This window comes from Mastigoproctus giganteus, chromosome 11, assembly GCF_048544385.1.
Source record: "Mastigoproctus giganteus isolate SK-2022 chromosome 11, ASM4854438v1, whole genome shotgun sequence".
Taxonomy (NCBI): domain Eukaryota; kingdom Metazoa; phylum Arthropoda; class Arachnida; order Uropygi; family Thelyphonidae; genus Mastigoproctus; species Mastigoproctus giganteus.
This window is the reverse complement of record NC_143585.1, coordinates 125,933,466-125,961,374: the sequence shown is the minus strand read 5'-3', so window position 1 is coordinate 125,961,374 and position 27,909 is coordinate 125,933,466. Positions and strand designations below refer to the sequence as shown.

General features: G+C 35.5%; 1 protein-coding gene across 5 annotated transcripts in view; it reads right to left on the bottom strand.

The window, feature by feature from the left end:
* LOC150078418 (actin-binding LIM protein 3-like) overlaps positions 1 to 27,909 on the bottom strand; it is a 528,875-nt gene that overhangs the window by 289,897 nt on the left and 211,069 nt on the right. For all 5 annotated transcript variants that reach the window (XR_016547624.1, XM_090384937.1, XM_090384935.1 and 2 more), the window contains exon 5: positions 17,001 to 17,127. Coding sequence is in view for 4 of the 5 variants with exons in the window: in XM_090384937.1 (XP_090241063.1) it covers positions 17,001 to 17,127 (127 nt within the window). In the remaining variant the exon portion in view is untranslated. The remainder of the gene's footprint in view (positions 1 to 17,000; positions 17,128 to 27,909) is intronic.

Below are 27,909 nucleotides of genomic sequence, written 5' to 3'. Positions count from 1 at the left end.
CCATTTATGACTTAGACCTAAATGGATATCAGATGAAATAATGAGACTTGTGGTAGAAAAGAAAAAGGCATGGGATGCATAAAAATCATCAGGTGATAAAGAAGCCTATGGCAGATATAAATTAGTCTGTAATCAAGTTACAGAGTAGTATGTTAAGCAAGCTAAGGCACATTATAATAAGTCTCCGGAAAGAATGCCAAGAAATAAAGCAAAGAATTCTTAACTTATGTCAATAAACAGTAGAAGGATGTGGGTTCAATCACATTTGCCTACATGCCAACAATGGTTTAACTATTAATGATCCTAGTCAGGTTGCTGACAAAATGTATGAGTATTTTGCTTCTACATTCATGCATGAGGAGTTCTTTATTGAGGGGAATTTCAGAAGTTCATCAGAATCTAACAGGGAGCTAAATGATAATAAAGAGGAAACTGGAAGAGAGATTGTTGAAGCACAACATAAAAAAATTACCTGGTGTGTGTCAAATCTATTTAATTATGTTAAGGGAGGACTCGAATGAGGTAAGCAAACACTTAGCCATAATTATGAGAGCATCTCTGGATTCAGCAGAGGTCCCTATGATCTGGAAATGTGCAAATGTATCTCCCAAATATAAAAAGGGGTGATAAGTAATTACAGAGCTGTTAGCTTAACTTTTGTTCTGGGGAAAATAACGAAGCCTCCGGTTAAAGAAGTAATGCAGGATCATCAAGACAGGAATGAACTTATAACTGAAGTTACAGCATGAATTTGTTACGGGCAGACCTTGTCTGACCAATCTGATTTGATATTATAATGCAGTAATAAAGAAATGAATGAAAAAAAATAAATTTTGATATCACATACAGTCAGTTCTGCTATAATGTGGTACACGTGTTCCTAAAATTCTCCGTGTTATGGTATTTTGAACATTAAAAACAACAGGCTTATGGGGAAAAATAGGTATAGGGGCAGAGCACTAAAAAAAAATGACCAGTCTGTTAAGAAAAACACTAAAAAAGTTAGAAACCCAATAAAATTTTTAACACATGTTTAAACATCTTAAATTTCTAATCAATAAATAAATATTACAGTAAATATAGCACATTACCTTGACAAGATATGGAGTTTGCTTGATTGATAATTTTGTTCACTGACATTTTATTTTTTTTTATTTTTTTTGGATTGTAAAATTTAAAATGGTAAAAAAAAGATAAGCACTCAATAAAAATGAACATGGCACACACAAATTGCACAAGTGAGATGTGAGATACACAGGTAGCAATTTCGCGCATTGAAAGATTTTGAAAATTTATATTTTTTATATGATTTGAGTTTCACAGAAGGGGAAATATTTCACCATAATAACATAAAAACCCATAAAATTCCAACTATCGGTATTAACACAAATGCAATAAGATCGAGTTTACTACGCGTTTATAATAGATTGCACTAACAGAAAAGTCCAATAAAACAGGACCTGCAAATTGTTTTTATTGTTTTATACTAGTGACCTCCAAAATGTACTCCTCTGCTCACACTATCACACATCACAAAATTTCTAATAGAACAGAAAAATATGAGCCCAGAAAACATGAGTTGGCCTACAATATCACCTGTAATCTTGCCAACTCAGCGAATGACAACATTGCGTCTCCGACCAATACAACAACAGTAAATGGGAAAAATAGGTCTCACACACTTGACATTTAACATTTTTTAAACTTCATAAACTTGGGGGGGGGATACAGAGATTAAAAGGTTAACAGTGGCCACAGGCAGAGGCAAAAGTGATTCTTGCACTGTTTCTATTAGAATGAGCAGCAGCATGGAAAGCAAGGCAAAGGAGATTTCCAGGACTGTTGGGAGTCATAGTGGAACAAATAAATACATGGGCTGTGTTAGGGTAACTAAGAGTAGAAACAAGTGCATGTATACTTGCATGTACACCAAGGCTAGGAGTATAGTTAATAAATTTTATGAGGTTGAAGTGCTAGTCAAGATAAAAGACAGATATTGTTGGGATATCAGAGTTGTGATGTCACACAGATATAAGCAGTGCAGAATTGGAATTTGGGGAGTACAATGTGTACAGAAAGGATAGACAGGACAGGAAGGGAGGAGGGGTTATGCTGTTAGTTAAGAAACACATAAAATCTGAGGAAGTGCATCCAATTGATGTTGGTGGACAATGCAATGTTGAGTCTGTTTGGTGTGAAATAAGCACTGGGAAAGGAAAAATGAGAGCAGGTGTGTGTTATAGGCCTAATGAATCTGATGAGTATAATGAGCAATTGTGCAGAGGAGGAGAGTGGGCCAGTAAATTAGAATGTCTTATAATAGGGAATTTTAACTTTCCAGATATTGACTGGAACTTGTGATTGGTCACTCACACACTAGCAAGACTTTTGTGGATTTATTGGATGACTGTTTACTACAGCAACATGTTCGAGAGGCAACCAGAGGGAGTAATACTCTTGATCTGATTATCAGCAGTGATTATTCATGCATTAAAATTTTGCAGATAAAGGAATCACTGGGTGACAGTGATCACAATGTACTGATATAAAAATTACTTAAAGATGTAACAATTTAATGAATTACTTCAAGATGTAACAACTTAATGAATTACTTAAAGATGTATCAAGGCTAAAGGGAATGGCTTTTGCTTTCATAAAGATTACAGGGGTCTCAGACAGTTTTTAAATTCTGTACAGTGGGATCAACTGATGATGTTACCAACGTTGAATTCTAAATGGGAAGCCTTCATCGACTTAATCTTGGAGGCGACTAGGCTTTTCATTCCAACTAAGAAATACTGTTCAAGATCCAGGCCTAAATGGATGTCAGAGGAATTAATGAGGCTCATGGCAGAGAAGAAAATGTATGGGATACATATAAATTATCAGGTGACACAGAAGCCTATGGCAGATATAACCTTTCTGTAATCAAGTCACAAAGGAGGTTAGGCAGGCAAAGACAGATTACAAGAAATTACAAGAAATCTTTGGCAAAGGATGCAAAGAAAAACAGCAAAGAGCTCTTTACTTATGTAAACTCTAGAAGGAAAGGGATGATCGTGACCATTTGAACAGGCGTTTTGGGCGTCGATGGATTGGCTGGGATGGACCCGTTGCCTGGCCCCCACGCTCACCTGATTTATCGATCCTTGATTTCTTTCTGTGGGGACCCTCAAATCTTTCCTGTATGAATCGCCTGTGGAGACGGAAATGGATCTCGTGGCAAGACTCGTCTGCGCTGCTGCTACTGTCAAAGAAACTCCAGGTGTGTTCGACTGTGTCTGCCAATCCATGCTGCGTCGGTGTCACGCATGCATCGCATCTCATGGTGGAACCTTCGAGCATCTGTTTTAACATCATGAAATGCATCCATCTTGTACTCCATTGTTAATATTATGTCAAATAAATGTTTGCCACTAATTACTGTCTTGTGTCATTTCTGCTTCTTGTGCCTCTGCTACTACTTTCCCGTGATGTTTCCGGTTATGGGTTCCTATGCTATTCACATTCCTCTAGATGTTACCTGCCTCCCCTAAATGTTTGTACCAATATTTTTGAGACACCCTGTATAACTACGTAATCTGCAACTGTCTAACGTATCTATAACTACATAATCAGCAACTGTCTAACATTACTTTTTTGGAATTTTATACTGCAAGGAAAATCATAATCATTTTCTAAAAAATTCTGTGAAAAAAAAAAAAATGTTTTCTGTTTTTCTACTTTTTATTAATGTAAATGGAAGAAAAGCTTTTAAAAGTGAGTAAGAACTGCATCTTAGAGTAACTAAAAGTGTATTATGTTTTACATTACATTTTCACAGGCCAATCTACATATTGCATAGATGAAAACCCCTAAATAACTCAAAGGGGAGAAACCCTACTTCCTCTTCCTGAGACTAGGTAACTACAGTTCTGGCTGAAGAAGCCTTTAATAATTCTTTTAGTCTTCTATAGGTAAGGTGACCATACATCCTTTATTATAAAGGACAGTCCTTTATTTCAGGAAGGAAGCTACCTTTAGAATTGGTTTTTTGGTTTGGTTTTTTTTTTTTTTTTTTAGAAGCATTAGCAACTAAGGCCATATTGCTCCAGGGATATGCGGTGGTCGTACCTTGACCTTTCTGCATCCTCCATATTTGGTGGCGCATGGGCTCGAACCCCGGTCTAATCAAGAAGCGTGCGCTACGCACTGCTGCTCCTGGCTACAGAGGCACCACCTTTAGATTTATTTATTTTTCAAAAACCCACTTCTGTCCTTTATTTTTGTTTAGTCATTTAACTTTTATTGTACGAATGGAACCACACTGTCTTATTGCACTGCATATTTTGGTTAATCAGAGTGATTTTCAAATAAATTTCATTACGGCAAGTATATTTATTATATAAAACTTAAGTATTTGTTTGTAATCTATTATAGATGTTATTATAATTTTTATTAATTTTTTAATGTTTTCTTTTCAGACTCATAATTCACGATGAATGTTCAAGAGCGAATTTTTGAGCAAAATCCTTTTCTAATACTTGCTTCTTATAACGTCATGGCTCACTTAAAATGTGTTAGCGTATTTTAGTATTACACATGTGTTTTGGTGAAGACCCGATGTAGCGAGTATGCTTTGCAAGGAAAAGGCTTGCGCAGTGTACCAGTATCATTAATTTTGCGCTAGTTATTTGCTGCTGAAAATACCTATTCCACTTTTGCTATTGTAAAAAGTACATACAAGGCTTTAACAATTAGGATTTGGGGGTAATAGTGCTGTTAATGTATAATTAAGTTCTTTTGGAATGTGATACTCTTATCATGAGATTTGATTAAATTAATTTTTATTTTTTAGCCCGATAGCATCTAAAAGAAAATGTGTTTTCAACGAAAAGTTGCAGGAAGAGTTTCCTTTCATTAAAAAAGCTAGTACGGAAAATGATGTCAGGTGTGAGAAATGTTCAGCTATTTTAGTATCGGAAATAGTGGCAAAGCAGCAATTACACATCATTTACAGACAACAAAACACAAAGAAGCTGACGTTAGGGCTTCATCAAGTAAACTGATAACCTCATTCTTCAGAAACGAAACTTTTTATGACAAAGTGAACCACTTGGCCCTTAAAGAAGCAACTTGGTGTTATCACTCAGTGCAATATAAACATTCGTTTTGTTCAAATGAGTGCACTTAAAAATAATTAATCAAAAAGTGTTTTGATGAAAAGTACTCTTGTGGTAGGACAAAAGTGGAAGTTATTGTTCGAAATGTTTTCAATCCACACTCTGTTACTTTAGTCAAAGCTGATTTATCTAAAGTACATTATGTTACCTATTCAGACTCTTCTAATCAATGTAATATAAAGTTGTGCTCGATTCTTGTAAGGTATTTAAAGTTAAGGTTTTGTATGTAAAGCAACTACCATGTGAAAATTCTGACATAATAATAGCTTGCATCAACAAATCGCTGGACAGATATGAAACTACTGAAAAATTAATTGCTTTATGTGTGGACAATACCAATTGTAATTTTGGTGGTGCCCAAAGAAAAGGCGAAAACAACATTTTCCATAAAATTCAAAAAACTTTCAGCAATAAGTTGATTGATGTCACTTTAGCCAGCAACATATGCAACAACTGCATTAGTATCGTGTAGAATGCCTCCCAGTTGATATTGAAGTTGTATTAGTGAAAATTTATTCATACTTTTACATCTACACAATTAGAATTGAAAAATTTAAGGAAATATGTGATAGTATACATGTTCAGTATAAAAAACTACTAGGTTACAGCAAAACTAGCTGGTTGACTCTTCTACTGGCTTTAGAAAGGATTCTGCAACTTTTTTAGTCACTAAAATTGTATTTTTTGGAACAAGAAAGATGTTCCACAGTTCTCAAAAACTTTTTTAATGATCCATCAGCTGAATCATGATTATTTTTCATTCACAGTCAAGCTTCAACTTTTCATAAACATATTCTAAAAATTAAATCTCAAGATTCAATTTTTAAAATTAAATCTCAATATCCAATTTTTTAAATTAATTTTTCATTTAATTTAAATGAAATTGAAATTAAATTTGAGTGAATGAAAGCATCAAGATCATCAAGAACGAAAACATCATCAACTGAATATTACGAAAATCATTTCAGAATTAGAAGAAAAACAAAACAACGTTGATGTAAAACTATTTAAGGGATAAGTTCAATGATTTTACCAAACCTGGATTGGCTATTTGAATCAATGGGACAGTGCCTTCCTAGAAATGGAAGTATTTGAATGGATCCTTTTGTGAGAAATTCAATTGTAGACAAAGATTAAGGAGAACGTTTCTTTTATGTTGAATAAAAGAAAACTAAATACTGACAATGGCGAGTTATTCAATGAAGTTTGTTGTGTTAAAAATTATGTTACTAAGGAAAAACTCGATGAGTGATAACAAAATGAGGAAATGACCTGCCATCATAAATGCTCCGTGGCTGAGAAAGTCGGTCTCAGGTGTAGATAGAAAAGTTTGCTAGACGAAAAAGTTTTTCGTCTAGCAAATTTGAAATTTGCTAGACGAAAAACTGTTTTGCTAAAACTGTTTTTCTGTTTTGCTAGACGAAAAAGTTTTTCGTCTAGCAAAACAGAAAAATCAACCATAGACCACATGCAATTAACAGACATAAGACACACCACACGGCAGATGAATTTAATTATTTGGGTGGCCTAAAAATAATAGGGTTTTTTTTTCTTTTTTTGCCATCATAAATGGGTTGAAATATTTAGATATTTTATTGATAAACAAATATCTTTTAAAAATATTTTAAAAATCATAGAATTTTGCCTATGTCCCCTGGGATCAAATGCTCCTACTGAGAGAATATTTATAGTAATAAACAATATGTGGACCAGCGAAAAAACATAACTAAAAGTTGAAACAGTGGAAGCATCCATTTTTATTAAATGCAATTTTGATATGAGTTGTATACAGTTTTATAACTTTTTAAAAGATAAGCATAATATTTTAAAAAAAGGACATTCATGCAAAAAATATGAAAATTGAGTTGTCTTTCTTAAATAAATAAACATATATTATTTGATGTTAGATATTTTTAATAGAATATGTGTTTTGTTAAATATTTTGGTAAAGTTTTTCTTAGTTTTTCTCTTGAACTTTCCTTTGCAAAACAAAGTAATAAAAATAAACTATTATTTTTTTTTTATTATTGTTTTATCCTTATGAAAAATTTTCCCTTTATTTTTTCAGGTTTGTCCTTTATTTTCTCCAAGAAAATATGGTCACCTAACCTATAGGGTTCACATTCAGACCACTTCAAACGAATGCCAAATGGCAAACCACTATACCATCATGGAAGACCTCTGAACAGAGCTGCACCAACCTGGTAGTGCAAGTGGTGTACTACACCAGGGAGGCAATGACTAAGGGGTGGCAGAGACTACGAGGCGGTAAAGGCCAATATTCTGTAAACACTACAAGAGGCAGCAAAGACTAAGGAGACTAACAGTTCAATGTATCGAAGAATGTGTTTTGTCATATTTTATATTAACAAATAATGAATTTTAAATTTAAACCTTTTTGTTTTTTTTTTTTCAATATTTCTCAGATGTTTGATGGAAGGAAACAACTCCCTGGTTATAAATACAGAAAAAGAAAAAAATTAAAAGCATCAACTTCAATTGCCAGGTTTCGGGACATCCAGCCACAGCCAGGCCCATCAACTTCGATTTCCTCTAGCTTTACTAGTAGTTGATGAAGGAACTGAAACACGTGGATTATCACCTGTCCACATTCCAATTCAGCAAGAAACACTGGGCGCAAGTGAAGCAAATTTGGATGAAGAGGAAAATGAAGATCACAATAGTGGTATACAAGATCAACTAATTTCACTTAGTGATCCAGGGAAATGGCCACAAATTTTAAATAATAAAATAAGAATGATGTTAGTTGAAAACAAACCAGAACAATTAAAAAAAAATTGATTTTCCAAAAGATAAAGATAATAATAGAAGAAACTTTTCTCTTGAATATTACACTAAAAAATTACAAAACGGTGAATCACTTTTGCGTAATTAGTTACTGTATTTGATTTCACAAAATGGTGTCTTTTGTTATAACTGTAAATTATTTTTAAATAGTACTGTTTCAGTTCCACTTGTAAGCAGTGTATTAAATGATTGCCAACATTTAACAAGACATTTGAATATTCACTAAAACAAGCAATATGTATGCTGAATGCACTAGCAAATTAATTTGCATAAAAACTTAGAATTACAAAATACAGTGGATGCACATCATCAAAGTCTGATAAATCAAGAAAAAATAAGGTGGCAATCAGTATTAAAGAGAATTGTTCTTTGCAATCGATATTTGGCTTTAGGGGTACTAATTCAAAATTATTCGATAACAATAACGGAAACTTTTTGCAATTAATACAAATGATTGCCAAATTTGATTCCACTTTATCAGAACACATCCAACGTATTCAGATTGATAAACTTCACATGGCACATTATTTAGGAGACAAAATTCAAAATGATATTTTAAATATAATAGGAAACAGTATAAATACAAAAATTTTAGATAAGTTACAGGAAGCTAAATATTATTCTTTGATTTTAAACTGTACACCTGATGCCGGTCCTGAACAATTGACAATTATTTTAGGATTTGTAATTAATAATTATGAAACACAAAAAATTGAAATTAGGGAACTTTTTTTAGGTTTCTGTAAAATTGAAAATATGACCGGTAGAGGACTTACTATATTCATTTTCGAATTTTTGGAAAAATATAACATTAATATTCAAAATATGCATGGGCAAATCTACGAAAACAGGCCAAAAACCCATTGTCGTAGACTTGCCTGAAACCCATTTTAGGAAATATGAAAGAAAACTTTTCTTTCATATTTCCTGAAAACATTTCATGCCTTCAGGAAAAATTTTAGATATAAACCCCCAAGCATTTTTCATACCTTGCACTGCACATACTTTGAATTTAGTGGTGAATGATGCAGAAAAAATATATCTTTTGAGACAACTGATGATTTATTGGAATTAAACAGGAATTTTATATATATATATTTTTTTTCTATACTAAATGGTGGGCAATATTAAAAAATAAAGTTTCAAATCCTTCGCTGAAACCTTTGTCAGACACGCGTTGTGAAAGTTTAATTGATGCTATAAAACCTCTAGTATACAATCTAAAACAAAATATTATATGATGCTCTTTATGAAATATATTTCGATTGTAATAATCGAATAAAATTATTCGATAACAATAACGGAAACTTTTTGCAATTAATACAAATGATTGCCAAATTTGATTCCACTTTATCAGAACACATCCAACGTATTCAGATTGATAAACTTCACATGGCACATTATTTAGGAGACAAAATTCAAAATGATATTTTAAATATAATAGGAAACAGTATAAATACAAAAATTTTAGATAAGTTACAGGAAGCTAAATATTATTCTTTGATTTTAAACTGTACACCTGATGCCGGTCCTGAACAATTGACAATTATTTTAGGATTTGTAATTAATAATTATGAAACACAAAAAATTGAAATTAGGGAACTTTTTTTAGGTTTCTGTAAAATTGAAAATATGACCGGTAGAGGACTTACTATATTCATTTTCGAATTTTTGGAAAAATATAACATTAATATTCAAAATATGCATGGGCAAATCTACGAAAACAGGCCAAAAACCCATTGTCGTAGACTTGCCTGAAACCCATTTTAGGAAATATGAAAGAAAACTTTTCTTTCATATTTCCTGAAAACATTTCATGCCTTCAGGAAAAATTTTAGATATAAACCCCCAAGCATTTTTCATGCCTTGCACTGCACATACTTTGAATTTAGTGGTGAATGATGCAGAAAAAATATATCTTTTGAGACAACTGATGATTTATTGGAATTAAACAGGAATTTTATATATATATATTTTTTTTCTATACTAAATGGTGGGCAATATTAAAAAATAAAGTTTCAAATCCTTCGCTGAAACCTTTGTCAGACACGCGTTGTGAAAGTTTAATTGATGCTATAAAACCTCTAGTATACAATCTAAAACAAAATATTATATGATGCTCTTTATGAAATATATTTCGATTGTAATAATAAATTCAATTTAAAAACAAAACTTCAGTCTCAGTCACTGTCAAATAAAATTAGGTCTTTTAAATTCTTTTGTCAAATAATTTGATTTGACATTTTATATGATGTAAATTTTGTAAGCAATTTATTACAAAATACACGATCGGATATATTACCATCGCTAACACATTTAAAAAAATTAAAGGAAACGATTATAAACTTTATTTTCAAGTTCATGTGTGAATTCACACATGAACTTGAAAATGTAGCAAAAATTGCTAACTCATTATAAATTGACACTGATTTTCCAAAAGAAAACTTAATAGGAAGGAAACATAAAAAATTATTTGATTATGAATCTGGATTTGTGCCAACACCAAAAGATAATTTTAAAATAAACTTCTTTTTTGCAATTTTAGATAATACAATAAATGCAACAGATGAATGTTTTAAACAGCTCGAGGTTTATAATAACAATTTTAATTTTTTACAATGTTTTAGCGAGCTAAGTAAAATGTCAAAGATGAAATTTTAAAATATTGTTCAGATTTAGAATTAGTTATCAGATGCCACCAATGAGGAATGTTCAAAAGATATTGTTGCTGTTTATCTTGCAAATGAAATACAAATTTTTCAAAATTTTATGTCTATGAACCAGACTCCACCAAAAGTTTTAAGTTTTATATTCAAAAATAATTTAACCACTCTACTTCCTAATATATTAATTTCATTAAGAATAATGTTAACAATGCCCATATCAGTAGCTAGTGGTGACCGCTCTTTTTCAAAATTAAAATTAATAAAAAATTACCTCCATTCATCAATGCATCAACAAAGATTAAATTATTTGGCAATAACATTTATAGAAAGTGATATTTGTGATTATTTAGATATAAAAAATATTATGACTGATTTTGCTACAGCCAAAGCAAGACAAGCTAAATTTATATAATATTTTGTTATTGTTTTATAATTATTATTTTTATTATTTAAATTTTTATTTTAAGTTTATATATAGTTTGATTTTATTGTCTGCAGACAAAATAAAATAAATGTATTTTTGTTTCTTTATTTTGTTTTTAATATATTTACTTCATGTATCATAATATACAGTCAGTCCTCGTATAGCACGATAGTTGTGTTCCTAGAAACCCTCGTGCAATGCAAAATCGTGCAATATAAACAACAGGCCCTATGGGGAAAATAGGGTTAGGTGCCGGCCACCCAAGATTGAACACACATTTGTAACCAAAACATTATCAAACACAATAAATAATCGTAATAAAATACTTACGTATTTTATTACGATATTACGTAATAAAATATTGCTAATGCTTTTACTTCTATCGTAAACAAACTTATTTTTGTTTGATTTTCTATCCAAACAGATGACAGCCGTTCCATCTCTTCCAATTCTTTGTCTTAATCTAATGGATTTTAATTACACTTTTGAGTTGTTCCTGCTATGAAAGTTGTTTTCATTTTCTCTGCATTCTTTCTAATTCTCGGCATTGCCTCATTTAGGCCTGTAGCACGTGCAATATCACATGGTCTTTCATTTCGCTCAAAGCTTTTCACAATTTCATATTTTTTCTTTATCGACAGAGGCGGACTGGCCATAAGCCTTACCGGGGAAACCCCGGTGGGCCAGAGGCCGGTGTGATTTTGGCCATAAACCATAGTATGAGGCCACTATAAATTTTCCCGGGTAAGAATTTTTGACCAAGTCCGCCTCTGTTTATCGATATTGCTTTTCTTTTTCTCTGTGAATCTGCAGTGTCTTCACCGGGATGCTTCCTTTTCACGCCTTTTAATTAAGTATTTTACTAAATTTTAGGGAATAAAGCACAATTACAAAACGAGGAGGCACGCTTGATACACATAAACAAAGCTGCGCGCGGGTAGCAACTGAATAAACAACACCGTAAAGGCAGAGATACACTATTAACATCTCACATTTTACTAAAGCACATTTCTAGGGGTTACTACCATAAAACAATAAAAACAATTTCCAGTTGTGTTTCTGCTAGTGGAATCTGTTATAAACTGGTAGTAAACTCGATCTAATTGCATTTGCGATTATACCGATAGCTGGAATTGTGTTGATTTTTACGTTATTATGGTGAAATGTGTTTCCCCTTCACTGATATAAAAAACAAATACATTTTCAGAATCTTCTCTTCATTCCTATCGTGTTGCGTTCGGTCGGGGTGATTCTGCATTCGACTGCCAACACAAAGGCAAATCGTGCATAAGCGAATTCGGTTCATGTTATATAAGATATCGTTCCCCTATTTATAAATCGTGTATGATCGAATTTGTGTAGTGTAAACATGTGTTATGTGAGGACTGACTGTACAGGGTGATTCACTACCAGTGCGACAAACTTGCAGGAGGTGTAGGGGGCACAAAGACGAATTGGAATCACATAGCATTGCAGAGTCCGAAATACCTTCGTCATGCGGTAGAGGACGTTGAATGGGAGGTCGTGTGAACAGCGATCCCGCTGGAAGTCAGCTTTTGCGAACCGGTTCCCGAGGCAGTAGGATGCACGAGTATTCAAACGTTGAACTGGCCGACATGCACCTCACGTATGGAGCTGCGGACTGTAACGGGCATGCCGCTCTGCGCTTGTACCAGGAACGTTTCCCGCACAGGCGTGCTCATCATCATATGATTTTAGCACGTGTGCACAGAAGGTTACGTGAAACTGGTTCTTTCATGAGACATACCATGAATCGAGAGCAAATGATGAGGACACCAGACAATGAGGAGAATGTCCTACGTCTTGCAGAAGGCAATCCGAGTAGAAGTACTCGAGCGATAGGCCAACGATTGGGTATTTCCCAATCCACTGTATGGAGGATACTGTCAACAAACCAAATGAGTTCACACCATCTGCAACGTGTCCAATCACATTGGAGCCTGCCGATTATCCACTCCGGAGGACTTTTGCTACTTGGTTTCTTCAACAGAAACGGTTTGCAAATGCTGACTTCCAGCGGGATCGCTGTTCACGCGACCTCCCGTTCAACGTCCTCTACCGCATGACGAAGGCATTTTGGACCCTGCAATGCTATGTGATTCCAATTTGTCTTTGTGCCCCCTACACCTCCTGCAAGTTTGTCGCACTGGTAGTGAATCACCCTGTATGTTATTTTGCGTTTAAAAAATAAAATTACATATTATTTTGGAAATATATTTTTTTAAATTCCGAAGAAAAAAAATTGATATAAGAAAAATGACAGCAATAAGAAGTTTGCACCAGGGCGACTGTATAGCTTGGCATGGCCCTGCCTCTGAGAATCACTTTAAAAATAGCACAAAGAGTTAATGAGACTTCATCACATTCAGGGCTGCTGGCTGTAGTCACTGCTTTCAGGATATCGTGGGCCTGACTTTGCCCACTGTTTTTAATCAAATTTCTGATACTCATGATGGGAAAATTCCACATGTTTAGAAATAAAAATTAAAATCAACTCAGTTTTCATACTTACTCTAGTTTCTATACTTCTTTCCATAATACTTGTGACAACAGAGATTATGGCATATGTAGAAGAAAAATGTGAAATTTGTTGTGGATTAAGACTAATTATAATTAATCATTGTTTCTTTTTTTTTTTTCTAATTTTTGTTAGTCTTTAATGAATTTCATTACTCATACTTCAGCCAAGTGTTCCAAAATGAGGAATAAAGGCTTATTCATTAACATAAAAATATACCCCGATGAGCCAAAACATTATGACCAGCAAGTCTGAGAACCCTAGAACAGCTGAGCTGTTTCCCCGTATCACCTACCAGTCATCCTGGACTTGAATTCTTTTGATCTCTGAGGTTGTTCAGAGATGTCAACCACTGGTGTTTTTTTTTTATTATTATTATTATTTTATTTATTTATTATTATTAATTTATTTTTATTTTTTTTATTATTTTATTATTTTATTTTATTATTATTTTTTTTTCCTTTCTGCTGGTACTCAGGACTCAGCATCCTGAGAATGGGATTGCTGGCATCCACTAGTATTGCACTACCTCCAGTGGATGTGGGATTTAAGCACACTACTGAGGTGCAGATAGTAGATTATGTCCAGCTCCATGTGCCTTGGGACTGGCATCAGGCGGCAGTTGCTCAGGTGTTGGCTGCTCACATTTCAGGCCCTGATTACACAGATTCTGTAGTCAAGACAGAGACAATTTGCGGAGATGGACACAGGTTCTGGAGCAGCTACAAACAGGCCACATACACACAAAAAAAAAAAAAAAACCTAAACATCATTGCTGACCAGGTATACCCTTTTGTGGCAACAGTCTTCCCCTCTGGCAGTGCCATCTTTCAGCAGGATAATGTGCCATGCCACACCGCTCGGATTGTTCCAGACTGGTTTGCGGAACATGAAGAAGACTTCTAGGTATTGCCCTGGCTTCCAAATTCCCCAGACATAAATCCCATTAAGCATCTGTGGTTTGTGTTGGAACAGCAACTCCAATCTGCAGCATCTCAACCACGGACCTTACAGGAGTTAAAGGATTTGCTGGTTACGTGTTGGTACCAGATACCACAAGACACATTTAGAAATCTTGTAGTGTCCATGCCTCACCGGGCACGATCTGTTTTGGCTGCACGTGGAGGACCAACATCATATTAGGTAGGTGGTCATAATGTTTTGGCTCATCGGTGTATGTAAATATATATACTCCTGTTTATATTGCTCTCCCACTTTTAATTCTCTTTTCTTCTGATCCCCATGGCCAATCCTATGAAATATGATGCATTTTCTAATGTCTATAGCACTCCTGCTTAAAACTCAACTCAAAGCAAAGTTGAAAGGATAAAGATTTAAGCAGGAGTGCTATAGAATTGGGCATGGGGATTATGTTGAAAATGTCCAGCAACTTCCAGAAGTGATAGAAATATTGAAACACTTACATAGGGAGAACTATCATTTTTTTCTTTTCTTTTTTTCATGAAAAATAAAATCTCAGTATTTTTTGATCAGACCTTGTATATTCTCCGAAAGTGGAAATGCTGTTACTAAGACAGCTCATGTTATAATCTGAATTTTTTTTTTTTTTTGTCACTGACATCACTATATTGTAAAAATAAATTGTCCTCTTCACAGTTATAATTATTCATTAAAAAAATCATAACATATGGCTTTTTGGTAATTGAAGTGCCATTTCCCTACCCACTTTCTTAAAGCAATAACTTTAAAATAAGAGAAAGCAACACACATGCAACCTTTTCTGAAAAAAATCTAAAAAACAATCAAACTCTAATAGGAAGAAAGTTTGGTGTTTCACTACTACAAGAAATCAGAAACTCCAAGCTTCATTTCTTCTTCACTCCTGCAAGCAGCTCCTGTTACTTGCAGCAAATAAGAGCAAGAAGCACAGTAAACCTGTTCAAGAAAAGGTCCACGAGTCAAGGCATAGAATGTAAACTTACTTATAGGATATTCTGTACAGAACTGCGTCTACAGTTGTAGAAGTTAAATGGAGCTGTAAATGAAGTAGATTGCTACTTGCCCATCATTTAGAATTTTTCTGAAAAGCACTAATTAATATTTTTTCCTATTTACTTATTATAATGATGACGGGAAAGGGACCAACAGAAAGTGCAAATGCTGGCAGTGCTAAGAAACAAAAACAAACAAAACAAAATTGATTTAGAAATGAAGATAATTAATTAAGAAGTACAAAGCAGGACAAAGTTTGCCATCTATTGCATGGAATTAGGTCTGGCTGCTTCAGCAGCAAACACTATTTTAAGGGACAGTGCACGTATAAAAGAACATGTTAAAGGATCAACGTATTTCATACCAGGGCCAGTCGGCCCCAACAGTGATCACAAAACAGCATTCAGGTACTATATTGAAGATAGAAAAGCTATTAATAATAAGGATAGAAAATCAGATTCAGAATCAAGTGCCCCTGACTCTAACGGCCATGCAAGCAAGAAGTATTTATGATATGTACAGCAAACCCCAAGCCAAGTTCGTGGCAAGCAACAGGTGGTTTAAAAGGTTCAAGCATCACGCTGGTTTCCAAAATATTAAAGTATGTGGTGAAGTTGCCAGTGCCGATTCTGCAGCTGCAGAGAAATTTTGTGATGTGTTGGAAAAAACCACTTCTAAATCTCCACAGCCCTCAACTTTGGCAGCAGCATGCTTATCAGTAAGGCGCCTCTGTAGCCAGGTGGGCAGTAGCGGCAGTGCGTAGCACACGCTTCTTGATTAGACCGGGGTTCAAGCCCATGACCACCAAATACAGAGGATGCGTAAAGGTCAGGGAATGACGACCGCATATCCCCGGAGCAATATGGCCTTAGTTGATAATGCTCCTAAAAACCAAATAACAACAACAACAACAGCTTATCAGCTGCAGAGTGAATTCTGACAACGATGCTCGAAAGGTAAAACTTGCTGACTCTATTTGTAATTTTGAAATTTTGTACACTTTTGTAATTTTTCCTGTGCATGAGATAAAAAAATTGAATAATTCTATTTACAAGTTTATCGAACATTTCTTTTTTGCTTCTATCAAATTCAGCGTGCATAGCTGTGAGTGGGGAATTTCCCTAAATGCTTATTTAGGAAAATTCCAACTTACGTAAAATTCGACTTACGGAGTATTCCGTGGAACACAAACCTTCCATTAATCGGAGAGTGGCTGTATATACAATTACTATAAAGGCAATTAGCATTTTTTCTATATATACAAAATATATTTTCCCAGCAAAGGGTGTAAGTTATACCCTATGCTGGTCTTCATGGGTTTATAATTCTCATATGTCTTAGATATACAGAGTCTGCTTACTTTACTTAATTCATATATTTTCATCCAATTATTAATGTTCCACTTTGAAATTATTTTAAGTAATTTTAAGAAATTCTTTTATACTTACTTGCCCATATATTCTCCATGCAATACAGCTCCACAAGTTGCACATTTAAAACACCAAATATGCCATTGTTTATCTAAAGCAATAAGAGCTTGACCTTCCTTAAGTTCTTCCTTACATCCTCCACATTCTAAATATATATAAATATATATATATATAAATAAATATTTTAGAACTGACAAAGTAAACCATGATTTTGAGTTTATGAAACATTTGATCTGTCATTTTAATGCAGTTATTCCTAGAATTTATCTTATATTTATGAACTGTCTCCAATGGGCATGCCTAAATTCCTGCATAATTCCCCAGCAAAAAAAAATAAATAGTATTACTAACAAGCAGTGAAGGGTGCTCTTTGTCATCTACCCTAATAGATGTAATAGTTTTATATGTTTTACACATAGAGGAAGGGTCCTATTTGAGCCAGGTGGGCAGGAGCAGCAGTGCGTAGCACACGCTTCTTGATTAGACCGTGGTTTGAGCCTGTGACCACCAAATACGGAGGATGCAGAAAGGTCAGGGAATGACCACCACATATCCCTGGAGCGATATGGCCTTAGTTTCTAATGTTCCTAAAAAACCAAATAACAACAACCTATTTGAGCCTTTGCCATCTCAAGACTTATTCAAGGTTGACAATGAATAATCTCCTCTTAATAGCATTACTATTTTGCATTTTGCATTCTCATCAAAAATTTGAACAGTTTCAGCCAGTAAAACAAGAATAAAAAAAATAAAAAAAATTCCTGTATAATAGATAACTACTGTTACACAGTCTTTTTTTTTTTTTGCAACTACTGTTCATATCTTCTGGCCATTATAATTTTTTCAAGTCAGTGCTTTGAAACTTAAGAATATCAGTGATGAGTTTAATTACCAAATATCTTTCAATAACTGATTTGAAACATACACAGGAATACAATATATGTATGTAACTGAAACATCAATAGGATCACCACCCACCCAAAAGTGGCTGTCCCTGTTTAAAGAAAACATCTCCTCCACCACACATCACAAAGGGCAAACAGCAGCCTTCATCCTTCAACTTCTGCTACAAGGCAGAAGCAACCAAGAGTAATTATATATCCCCAATGTCAAAACTGAAAAGGAAAAACTGAAGCTAATTAATTGGAAAATCATTTCACTAGATTGGTTATATTAATATTATTACATTTTTAGAATTAGATATATAATAGTCTTTATAAAAATTGCATTCAACTTTTAACTATGGCTATATATTATCCTACCCAACCCAGCAAACCAGACAACAAGAAACAATAATAAAACAGCAAATTATCTAAGTGATGTTTTATTTTCTACTGAGGTGTAATCCAATGTTATTTGCAATATTTTCAATAAAACAATTTAATCTATCATGCACACTTACTTAATTCATTCACATAAAATATTGATGGTTATGACATTATGGCTACAGGAGATCTCCCAGCACAGCAGCCAAACAAACAACTAAGGCACAACTAATACCACTCTGCATTGTTGAAAAAAATTCACTGACATTTTCTCAGAAAAGTGTTTCTAAATCATTTTATAATGCTGATTTCAAAAATGACTCCAGTTTGTTTCTATCAAGTAAAATTTCTCAAAAATCATGAAATAAAAAATTTGATTTTTCATAGATTGTTATTAACTTTGGCAAAATTTGTGTACTGAAATTATAACAAAATGCTCCTTTCACCAGACTATTTTATTTAAAAACATATTAAAATCACTATTAAAAAGGGCACTGTGTTAAAAAGTCCACAAAACACTCACCTCTCATTTTAAAAACTGATATACGATGGGTCAAATTTATATTTCTTTGATTTTCTTGCAGATCCTTATACTTTACAGTCCCTCCTGTTGACATCACGTTGACATTCCACCTTCCATAGTACCTTATCTCCTGGTACCTATCTCCTGATAGAAATAGGTGCATGTATACTTGCGTGTACACCAATGCTAGGAGTTTAGTAAATAAATTTGATGAATTTGAGGTATTGCTCAAAACATCAAAGGCAGATATTGTTGGGATATCAGAGACATGGTGTCACACAGATATAAGGAATGCAGAACTGGAATTTGGGGAGTACAACGTCTACAGAAAGGATAGACTGGACAGGAAGGGAGGAGGGGTTATGCTATTAGTTAAGAAATACATAAAATCCAAGGAAGTGAAGCCAGTGGACATCGCTGGACAGTGCAGTGTCGAGTCAGTTTGGTGTGACATAAGCATTGGGAGATCAAAATTGAGAGTAGGAGTATGCTATAGGCCTAATGACTCTGATGAGTATAATAAGAAACTGTACAGGGAAATAGAGTGGGCCAGTAAATCAGAGAGTCTTATAATGGGAGATTTTAATTTCCCAGTTATATTGACTGGAATTTGGGGGCTGGTCACTCACACACTAGCAAGGCTTTTGTGGATTTACTGGATGATTGTTTTCTACATCAGCATGTTCGGGAAGCAATTAGAGGGAGGAATACTCTTGATTTGATTATCAGCAGTGATTCTTCATGCATTAAGAATCTGCAGATAAATAAACCACTAGGTGGCAGTGATCACAGTGTGCTGAAGTGGGATTTACTCAAAGAGGTAACTACCATTAGGGGTAAAGGGAAGGGTTATTGCTTTCGTAAAGGCGACTACGATGGACTGAGACAGTATTTAAATTCTATACAGTGGGACCAACTGATGATGTTACCAACAGCAAATGCAAAATGGGAAGTATTCAAAGAACTTATCTTGGAAGCTACTAGGCTTTACATACCAACTAAGAAATATTGTTCAAGGTTTAGGCCTAAATGGATGTCAGATGAACTGATGAGGCATATGGCAGAGAAGAAACATGCATGGGATACATACAAATTAACACATGACACAGAAGCCTATGATAGATACAAGTTGATCTGTAACCAAGTTACAAAGGAGGTTAGGCAGGCGAAGGCAGATTACGAGAAATCATTGGCAAGGGATGCAAAGAAAAATAGCAAAGAGTTCTTTACATATGTAAACTCTAGAAGGAAGGGGATGAATCAGATTGGTCCACTTGATATCGATAGGTCAACTGTTGATGATCCTGCTCAGGTAGCTAACAAACTAAATGAATATTTTGCATCGACATTCACACATGAGGAGTTATTTAGCGAGGAGAATGCCAGAGGTGTATTCAACTCTAGCAGTAAGCTAGAGAATCTTGTAATAACTGAGAGTAAAGTGGAGGAGAAATTGTTGAAGATAAACACAAGAAAGGCACCCGGGGTGGATGGGATCTATCCAGTTATATTAAAGGAGGCAGCAGAGGAAGTAAGCAAACCCTTAGCCATAATTATGAGAGCTTCCTTGGACTCAGGGGAGGTACCCACAGACTGGAGATGTGCAAATGTCACCCCAATTCACAAAGGAGGATCAAAGGCTGACACAAGTAATTATAGACCTGTGAGTTTAACTTCTGTTCCAGGAAAATTAATGGAGGCACTAGTTAAAGAAGCACTGCAGGATCATTTAGACAAGACTACAGTTATAGCTCGGACACAGCATGGTTTTGTTAAGGGGAAGTCTTGCCTGACCAATCTGATTGGATACTATGATGCAGTCACAAAGGAACTGGATGCAGGGAATAACTTTGATATTACATAGTTGGATCTTAGAAAGGCTTTTGATACTGTTGCACATGGAAGACTGCTGCACAAATTGGAGCAGTGTGACATTGGAGGAAAATTGCTGCTGTGGATAAAGGGGTGGCTGAGGGGGAGAAGACAGAGTGGTAAACAATGGACACTGCTCGTCGTGGACTAATGTTATTAGTGGAGTCCCTCAGGGTTCAGTGTTGGTTCCATTATTGTTTTCTGTATTTATTAATGATACTGATGATGGTATATCAAGCTTAATGTCCAAGTTTGCAGACGATACGAAGGTTGGCAGGGTTGTCAAGGACACTACTGATATGCTACTGCAACAGGATCTGGAAAGGTTGAGCAGATGGGCTGAGAGGTGGCAAATGAAGTTTAACATTGACAAATGTAAAGTACTACACATGGGAAACAGCAACCCCAGAGCAACGTATCAACTCTGTGGTACTACACTGACAGTGGTAGAGAATGAAAGGGAACTGGGGTGGTTGTGCAGGCAGATATGAAGTTCTCTGAGCAGTGCAGACGGGCTGCAAGAGTAGCTCATGGTGTACTGTCAATGATATATAGGAATTTTTCTAGCAGGGATAAGGAGGTGATTATTCCCTTGTATAAGGCACTGGTCAGGCCACACCTAGAGTACTGTATACAGGACTGGAGGCCTCATTTCAAGAAGGATGTAGAGCTGCTGGAACGAGTACAGAGAAGGGCAACAAGATTAGTGAATGGAACAAAGGGGTGCTCTTACGAAGAAAGGCTTAAATTTTGCAAATTACAGTGTCTGGAGACTAGGCACCAGCGAGGTGATCTGATAGAGGTGTATAAAGCCTTGAATGGTTTGAGCATGCTCAATGCTGATGGGATTCTTCCTCTCGCTCAGAATAATCACCTGAGAGGGCATAAATTCAAATTGAGGAAAGACAGATGTAGGATAGACGTGCGGAAATTTGCCTTTAGCCAGCGGGTGGTTGGTTGGTGGAACAGACTTCTATCCCTTGTCGTGGAAGTTGATAGCCTAAATAAGTTTAAGGCTGAGCTGGACAGGTATTTCGAACGAACAGAGGGGTGAAGTGGAAGTGGTTTTTTTTTTTTTTTTTTTTGGCTGATGCTGCATAAGCTTGCTTTCTTGCATCAAATGCCTCTACTAATGCTAATGCCTCTCTTTAAAGTCCTGGTGAAGCTTCTCAACTTTGTACTTCATTAACACTTCCTAGATTTTCTGGGAAGTTGTTTAAGTGGGAGAGGAAAAATGTACTTTGACACTCATGTTGCAGCCCAGCTTCTCAACGGTTTCCAATGTATTTTTCAACTATTCTTGCAATATGGATCCTTGTTGTTCTCTAAGATATTCTCAACAACAGACCTGAAGCTAATACATGCCTGTTTTTCTCTTTTAGCATTAGCATTAGTAGAAGAATATGATGAAAGAAAGCAAGCTTATACAGCATCGGCAAAAAAAAAACTCTTCCCATTTCACCCATCCATTCACTACAAACGTTTGTCTAATTCTGCCTTCAATTTATTTAAGCTATTGCTTCCTACGGTTTAGTTTTGGTTTACATACAGTTTATATAGATTCTGAGTCTGAATGATTGATTTCAGTTTACTGTGTTTTCAACTTTATTTTTTAAAAGGCCTCAAAGAAATCAAGTGAATCACCTAATGCAAAGAAGGATGATGAACTATTCTAACTTTTCATTGGAAACTAAATTGAAAAATTATCAAATTCCATAAAAAAGAACAATTCCATAAAAAAAACTGAATTTGGGTGAGTGTGACACACTGCAATTAGTGGATTTGAAAATTTATGTCATAAGACGTTATTGTAATTACAGTATACACATAAGGTTCCATAATTTAAAAGGTATGCTTTTTTGCATTTTCTTGAACATATATTAATGTTTTTTGCATAATTTATTATTTAAAGTATATATTTAAATCATTAAATTTTTTGCTGCATTTAATTAGCATTAGCATTAACAAAGGCACATGATGCAAGAAAGCAAGCTTATATAGGATCAGCCAAAAAAAAAAAAAAAAAAAAGAAACAAACACACCCTTCTCATTTCACCCATTCACTCGCTCCAAATGTTTGTCTAGTTCTGCCCTGAATCTGTTTAAGCTAACAACTTCTACAATGACAGATGGAAGTTTGTTCCAGCAATCAATCAACCACTGGCTAAAGACAAACTTCCGCACATCTATCCTACAACTGTCTTGCCTCAGTTTGAATTTATGCCCTCTCAGGAGATTATTCTGAGCAAGGGGAAGAATTTCATCAGCATTGAGCATGCTCAAACCATTCAAGGCTTTATACACCTCAATCAGATCACCTTGCAGGTGCCTAGTCTCCAGACAATGTAATTTGCAAAACTTAAGCCTTTCTTCGTAAGAGCAACCCTTTGTTCCATTCACTAATCTTGCTGCCCTTCTCTGTACTCATTCCAACAGCTCTACATCTTTCTTAAAATGAGTCCTCCAGACCAGTATACAGTTCTCAAGGTGTGGCCTGACCATTGCCTTATACAAGGGGATAATCACCTCCTTATCCCTGCTAGAAAAATTTCTGCATATCATTGACAAGACACCATCAGCTACTCTTGCAGACTGTCTGCACTGTTCAAAAAACTTCATATCTGCCTGCCCAATTTCCCAGGTTGTTTTCACTCTCTACCACTGTCAGTGTAGTCCCACACAGTTGATACATTACTCTGGAGTTACTGCTTCCCATATGCAGTGCTTTATATTTGTCAATGTTAAAATTCAGTTGCCACCTCTCAGCCCATCTGCTCAACTTTTCTAGATCCTGTTGCAGCAGCATACTGTCATTAGTGTCATTAACAACCCTGCCAACCTTCATATCATCTGCGAACTTGGATATTAAGCTTGATATACCATCATCAGTATCATTAATGAATACAGAAAACAACAATGGACCCAACACTGAAACCTGGAGGACTCCACTAATAACATTAGTCCACAAAGAACAGTGTCCATTGATTACCACTCTCTCTTCTCCCACTCAACCAATCCTTTATCCACAGCAGCTATTTGCCTTCAATGCCACATTGCTCCAATTTGTGCAGCAGCCTTCCATGTGCAACAGTATCAAAAGCTTTTCTAAGATCCAAGTATATAATATCAAAGCTATTCCCTGCATCCAGTTCTTTTATGACTGCATCATAATATCCAATCAAATTGGTCAGGCAAGACTTCCCCTTAACAAAACCATGCTGTGTCCGAGCTATAACTCAAGTCTTGTCTAAATGATCCTGCAGTGCTTCTTTAACCAGTGCCTCCATTAATTTTCCTGGAACAGAAGTTAAGCTCACAGGTCTATAATTACTTGTGTCAGCCTTTGATCCTCCTTTGTGAATTGGGGTTACATTTGCACATCTCCAGTCCATGGGTACTTCCCCTGAGTCCCAGGAAGCTCTCATAATTATGGCTAAGGGTTTGCTTACTTCCTTTGCTGCCTCCTTTAATATAACTGGATAGATCCCATCCACCCCGGGTGCCTTTCTTGTGTTTATCTTCAACAGTTTCTCCTCCACTTTACTCTCAGTTATTACAAGATTATCTAGCTTACTGCCAGAGTTGAATACACCTCTGGCATTCCTCTCGCTGAATAACTCCTCATGTGTGAATGTCGATGCAAAATATTCATTTAGTTTGTTAGCTACCTGAACAGGATCATCAACAGTTGAGCCATCGATATCAAGTGGACCAATCTGGTTCACCCCTTCCTTCTAGAGTTTACATAAGTAAAAAACTCTTTGCTGTTTTTCTTTGCATCCCTTGCCAAGGATTTCTCGTAATCTGCCTTCGCCTGCCTAACCTCCTTTGTAACTTGGTTGCATATCAACTTGTATCTATCATAGGCTTCTGTGTCATGTGTTAATTTGTAAGTATCCCATGCATTTTTCTTCTCTGCCATATGCCTCATTAGTTCATCTGACATCCATTTTGGCCTAAACCTTGAACAATATTTCTTAGTTGGTATGTAAAGCCTAGTAGCTTCCAAGATTAATTCTTTGAATGCTTCCCATTTTGAATTTGCTGTTGGTAACATCATCAGTTGGTCCCACTGTCTAGAATTTAAATGCTGTCTCAGACCACCATAGTCACCTTTACGAAAGTAAAAACCCTTCTCTTTATCCCTGATGGTAGTTACCTCTTTGAGTAAATCCCACTTCAGCACACTGTGATCACTGCCACCTAGTGGTTCCTTTATCTGCAGATTCTTAATGCAAGAAGAATCACTACTGATAATCAGATCAACATACTGCTGTAGAAAAAACAATCATCCAATAAATCCACAAAAGCCTTGCTAGTGTGTAAGTAACCAACCCACAAATTCCACTCAATCTCTGAGGAATTAAAATCCCTGATTATAAGACTCTGATTTACTGGCCCACTCTATTTTTCTGTACAGTTTCTTATTATACTCATCATTCATTAGGCCTATAACACATACCTACTCTTATTTTTCCTTTCCCAGTGCTTATGTCACATCAAACAGACTCAACATTGCATTGTCCACCAACATCAATTGGATGCACTTCCTTAGATTTTGTGTTTCTTAACTAATAACCTCTCCTCCCTTCCTGTCTTGCCTATCCTCTCTGTACACAGTGTACTCCACAAACTCCAATTCTGCACTGCTTATGAATTTGTGACACCATGTCTCTGATATCTCAACAATATCTGCCTTTGATGTCTTGACTAGCACTTCAAGCTCATGAAATTTATTAACTATACTCCTAGCATTGGTGTACATGCAAGTATACATGCACCTGTTTCTACTCTTAGTTACCCTAACACAGCCCATGTATATACTGGAAATCCCCATTGCCTTGCTTCCCAGGCTGCTGCTCAATTGCATTTCAATAGAAGCAGTGAAAGAATCACTTTTGACTCTGCCAGCGGCTACTGTTAATCTATTAGTCAGTGCACCCCCCCCCCCAAGCCAGCAGTTTTCCGACCCACCTAACTCTGCCTCAATAGCATCAGGAAATATTCTTGCACCCATCCCTGTTAATAATCACAGACCAGGCTGAGAAAAATTGTACCCCTTGAGCCTTGCATAATCTCTCCAGGGCCAAAATGATCGACAAGGCTCTTATCATATACTCCCTCCTATCGTGTCTGGGCAGAATTGCAGGAACTTTCATTTCAAATTCCACCCTAACTCACGGCTTTTTTTTTTAACATTGACCTGTACTTGTTAAGTAATTCCACCTATCTCCTACTCTTAATATCATTAGTGCCAATGTGTACAACAATATAATATAATACAACAACAGCATAATATAAGCATTAGCATTAATAGAGGCATATGACGCAAGAATGCAAGCTTATATAGCATCAGCAATAAAAAAAAAAAAAAAAAAAACCCTTCCCGTTTCACCTATCCATTCACTCCAAAAGTTTGTCTAGTTCAGCCTTGAATTTATTTAAGCTGTAAACTTCCACAATGGCAGATGGAAATTTGTTCCAGCAATCAACCAACTGCTAGCTAAAGGCAAATTTCCACACATCTATTCTACAACTGCCTTTCCTCAATTTGAATTTATGCCCCCTCAGGTGCAGCATCTGAGCAAGAGGAAGAATCTCATCAGCATTTAGCTTGCTCAAACCATTCAAGGCCTTATACACCTCAATCAGATCACCTCACAGTGCCTAGTATTCAGACCCAGCAATTTGCAAAACTTCAGCCTATATTCGTAACAGCAACACTTTGTTCCACTCACTAACTTCATTGCCCTTCTCTGTACTTGTTCTAGTAGCTCAACATCTCTCCTAAAATGAGGCCTCCAGTTCTGTATTCAGTACTCAAGGTGTGGTCTCACCATTGCCTTATGCAAGGGGATAATCACCACCTTATCCCTGCTAACAAAATTTCTATATATCATTGACAAGACCCCATGAGCTACTCTTGCAGCCTGTCTGCACTCTCAGAAAGCTTCATATCTGACTGCAAAATTAACCCAAAGTCTCTTCATTCTCCATTACCCTGAGTGTAGTACTCCACGGTTGGTATATTACTGCTACCCATATGCAGTACTTTGCATTTGTCAATATTAAACTTCAGTTGTCACCTCTCAGCCCATCTGCTCATCTTTTTCTCTATATTTTTATATAGAGCACTGTGCCTTAAAATCATCAGAAACGTGGCCATATCAAACAATTAAAATTATTTACATTATATTCTATATAATATCGGTGTAGATACATCATAGTTAACCCATAAATTTGAACTACGTATGTAGTGTGAAAGGCATTGTATTTAATAGTATCTCATATTGCAGGTGCCTTCACAATGAGATAGCTGGTATTGCACTACTTCAAATAAATAACACTTCTCTGGTAGAGAAGACAACTGTTATTTATTTTCAGAGGATACCACCACCCAGACGATCGTTTCGAAGCTATTGTGAATTTAATGTGAAAAAAAAATCATTGGACCAGATCTATTAAAGAAAACAAATGAATTATAAAATCCAAACCTAAATCATGAAAAATCTTAATTCAGACGATCGTTTCAAAGCTATTTGTGAATTATTATGTGAAAAATAACCCATTGGACCAGATCAATTGAACCAAACAAACGAGTTATAAAATTCAAACCTATATGATGGAACTGTTTTGATGAGAGATCTAGATTTTTATCAAGAAAATTGAATTTTGTAATAAACAAAAAAAAAAAACCCAGGTGCTTTTTTTTTTTTTTTTTTCTTCAAATAACTAAAACCAGTACTTTATATGAACCTCATCTCCAACAAACTGCACAGAAGAGGTGGCTTTCCCCACTTTCCCCACCTCTTCAGAAACTTATCAGCCCCTAAACGCCATTTTTCCAACTGTAAAAACCTTTGCATGGAAGCAGATATTGTTTGTTCCAAGTCCCAAAGAGATCCCCTAAAGGTCCCAAACCTTTTCCGTTTTCGAAGCTTCCACACATGATATTTTGCCTCTGTAATTAAAAATATCATGAACCTTTTTTTCATGCCCAAGGGATGATCGAATTTCAAGTAAATTACCTCCTCCAGTGTGAACTGTCTTATCCTCAAAAATCTACAAATTCCCTTCCAAACTTCCTACGCAAATCGACAGTAATAAAATAAATGGTACACTGTTTCAATTTCGGTACAAAATTGGCATAATCTGTTGCCTGTCTGACTACATCTATATGTGATATCGTTCACTGGTATGGTTCCGTAACCAACCCTACACGAAAAAACAATATGCAATGGGTAGTTTCCGCCAACTTTTAGATTTT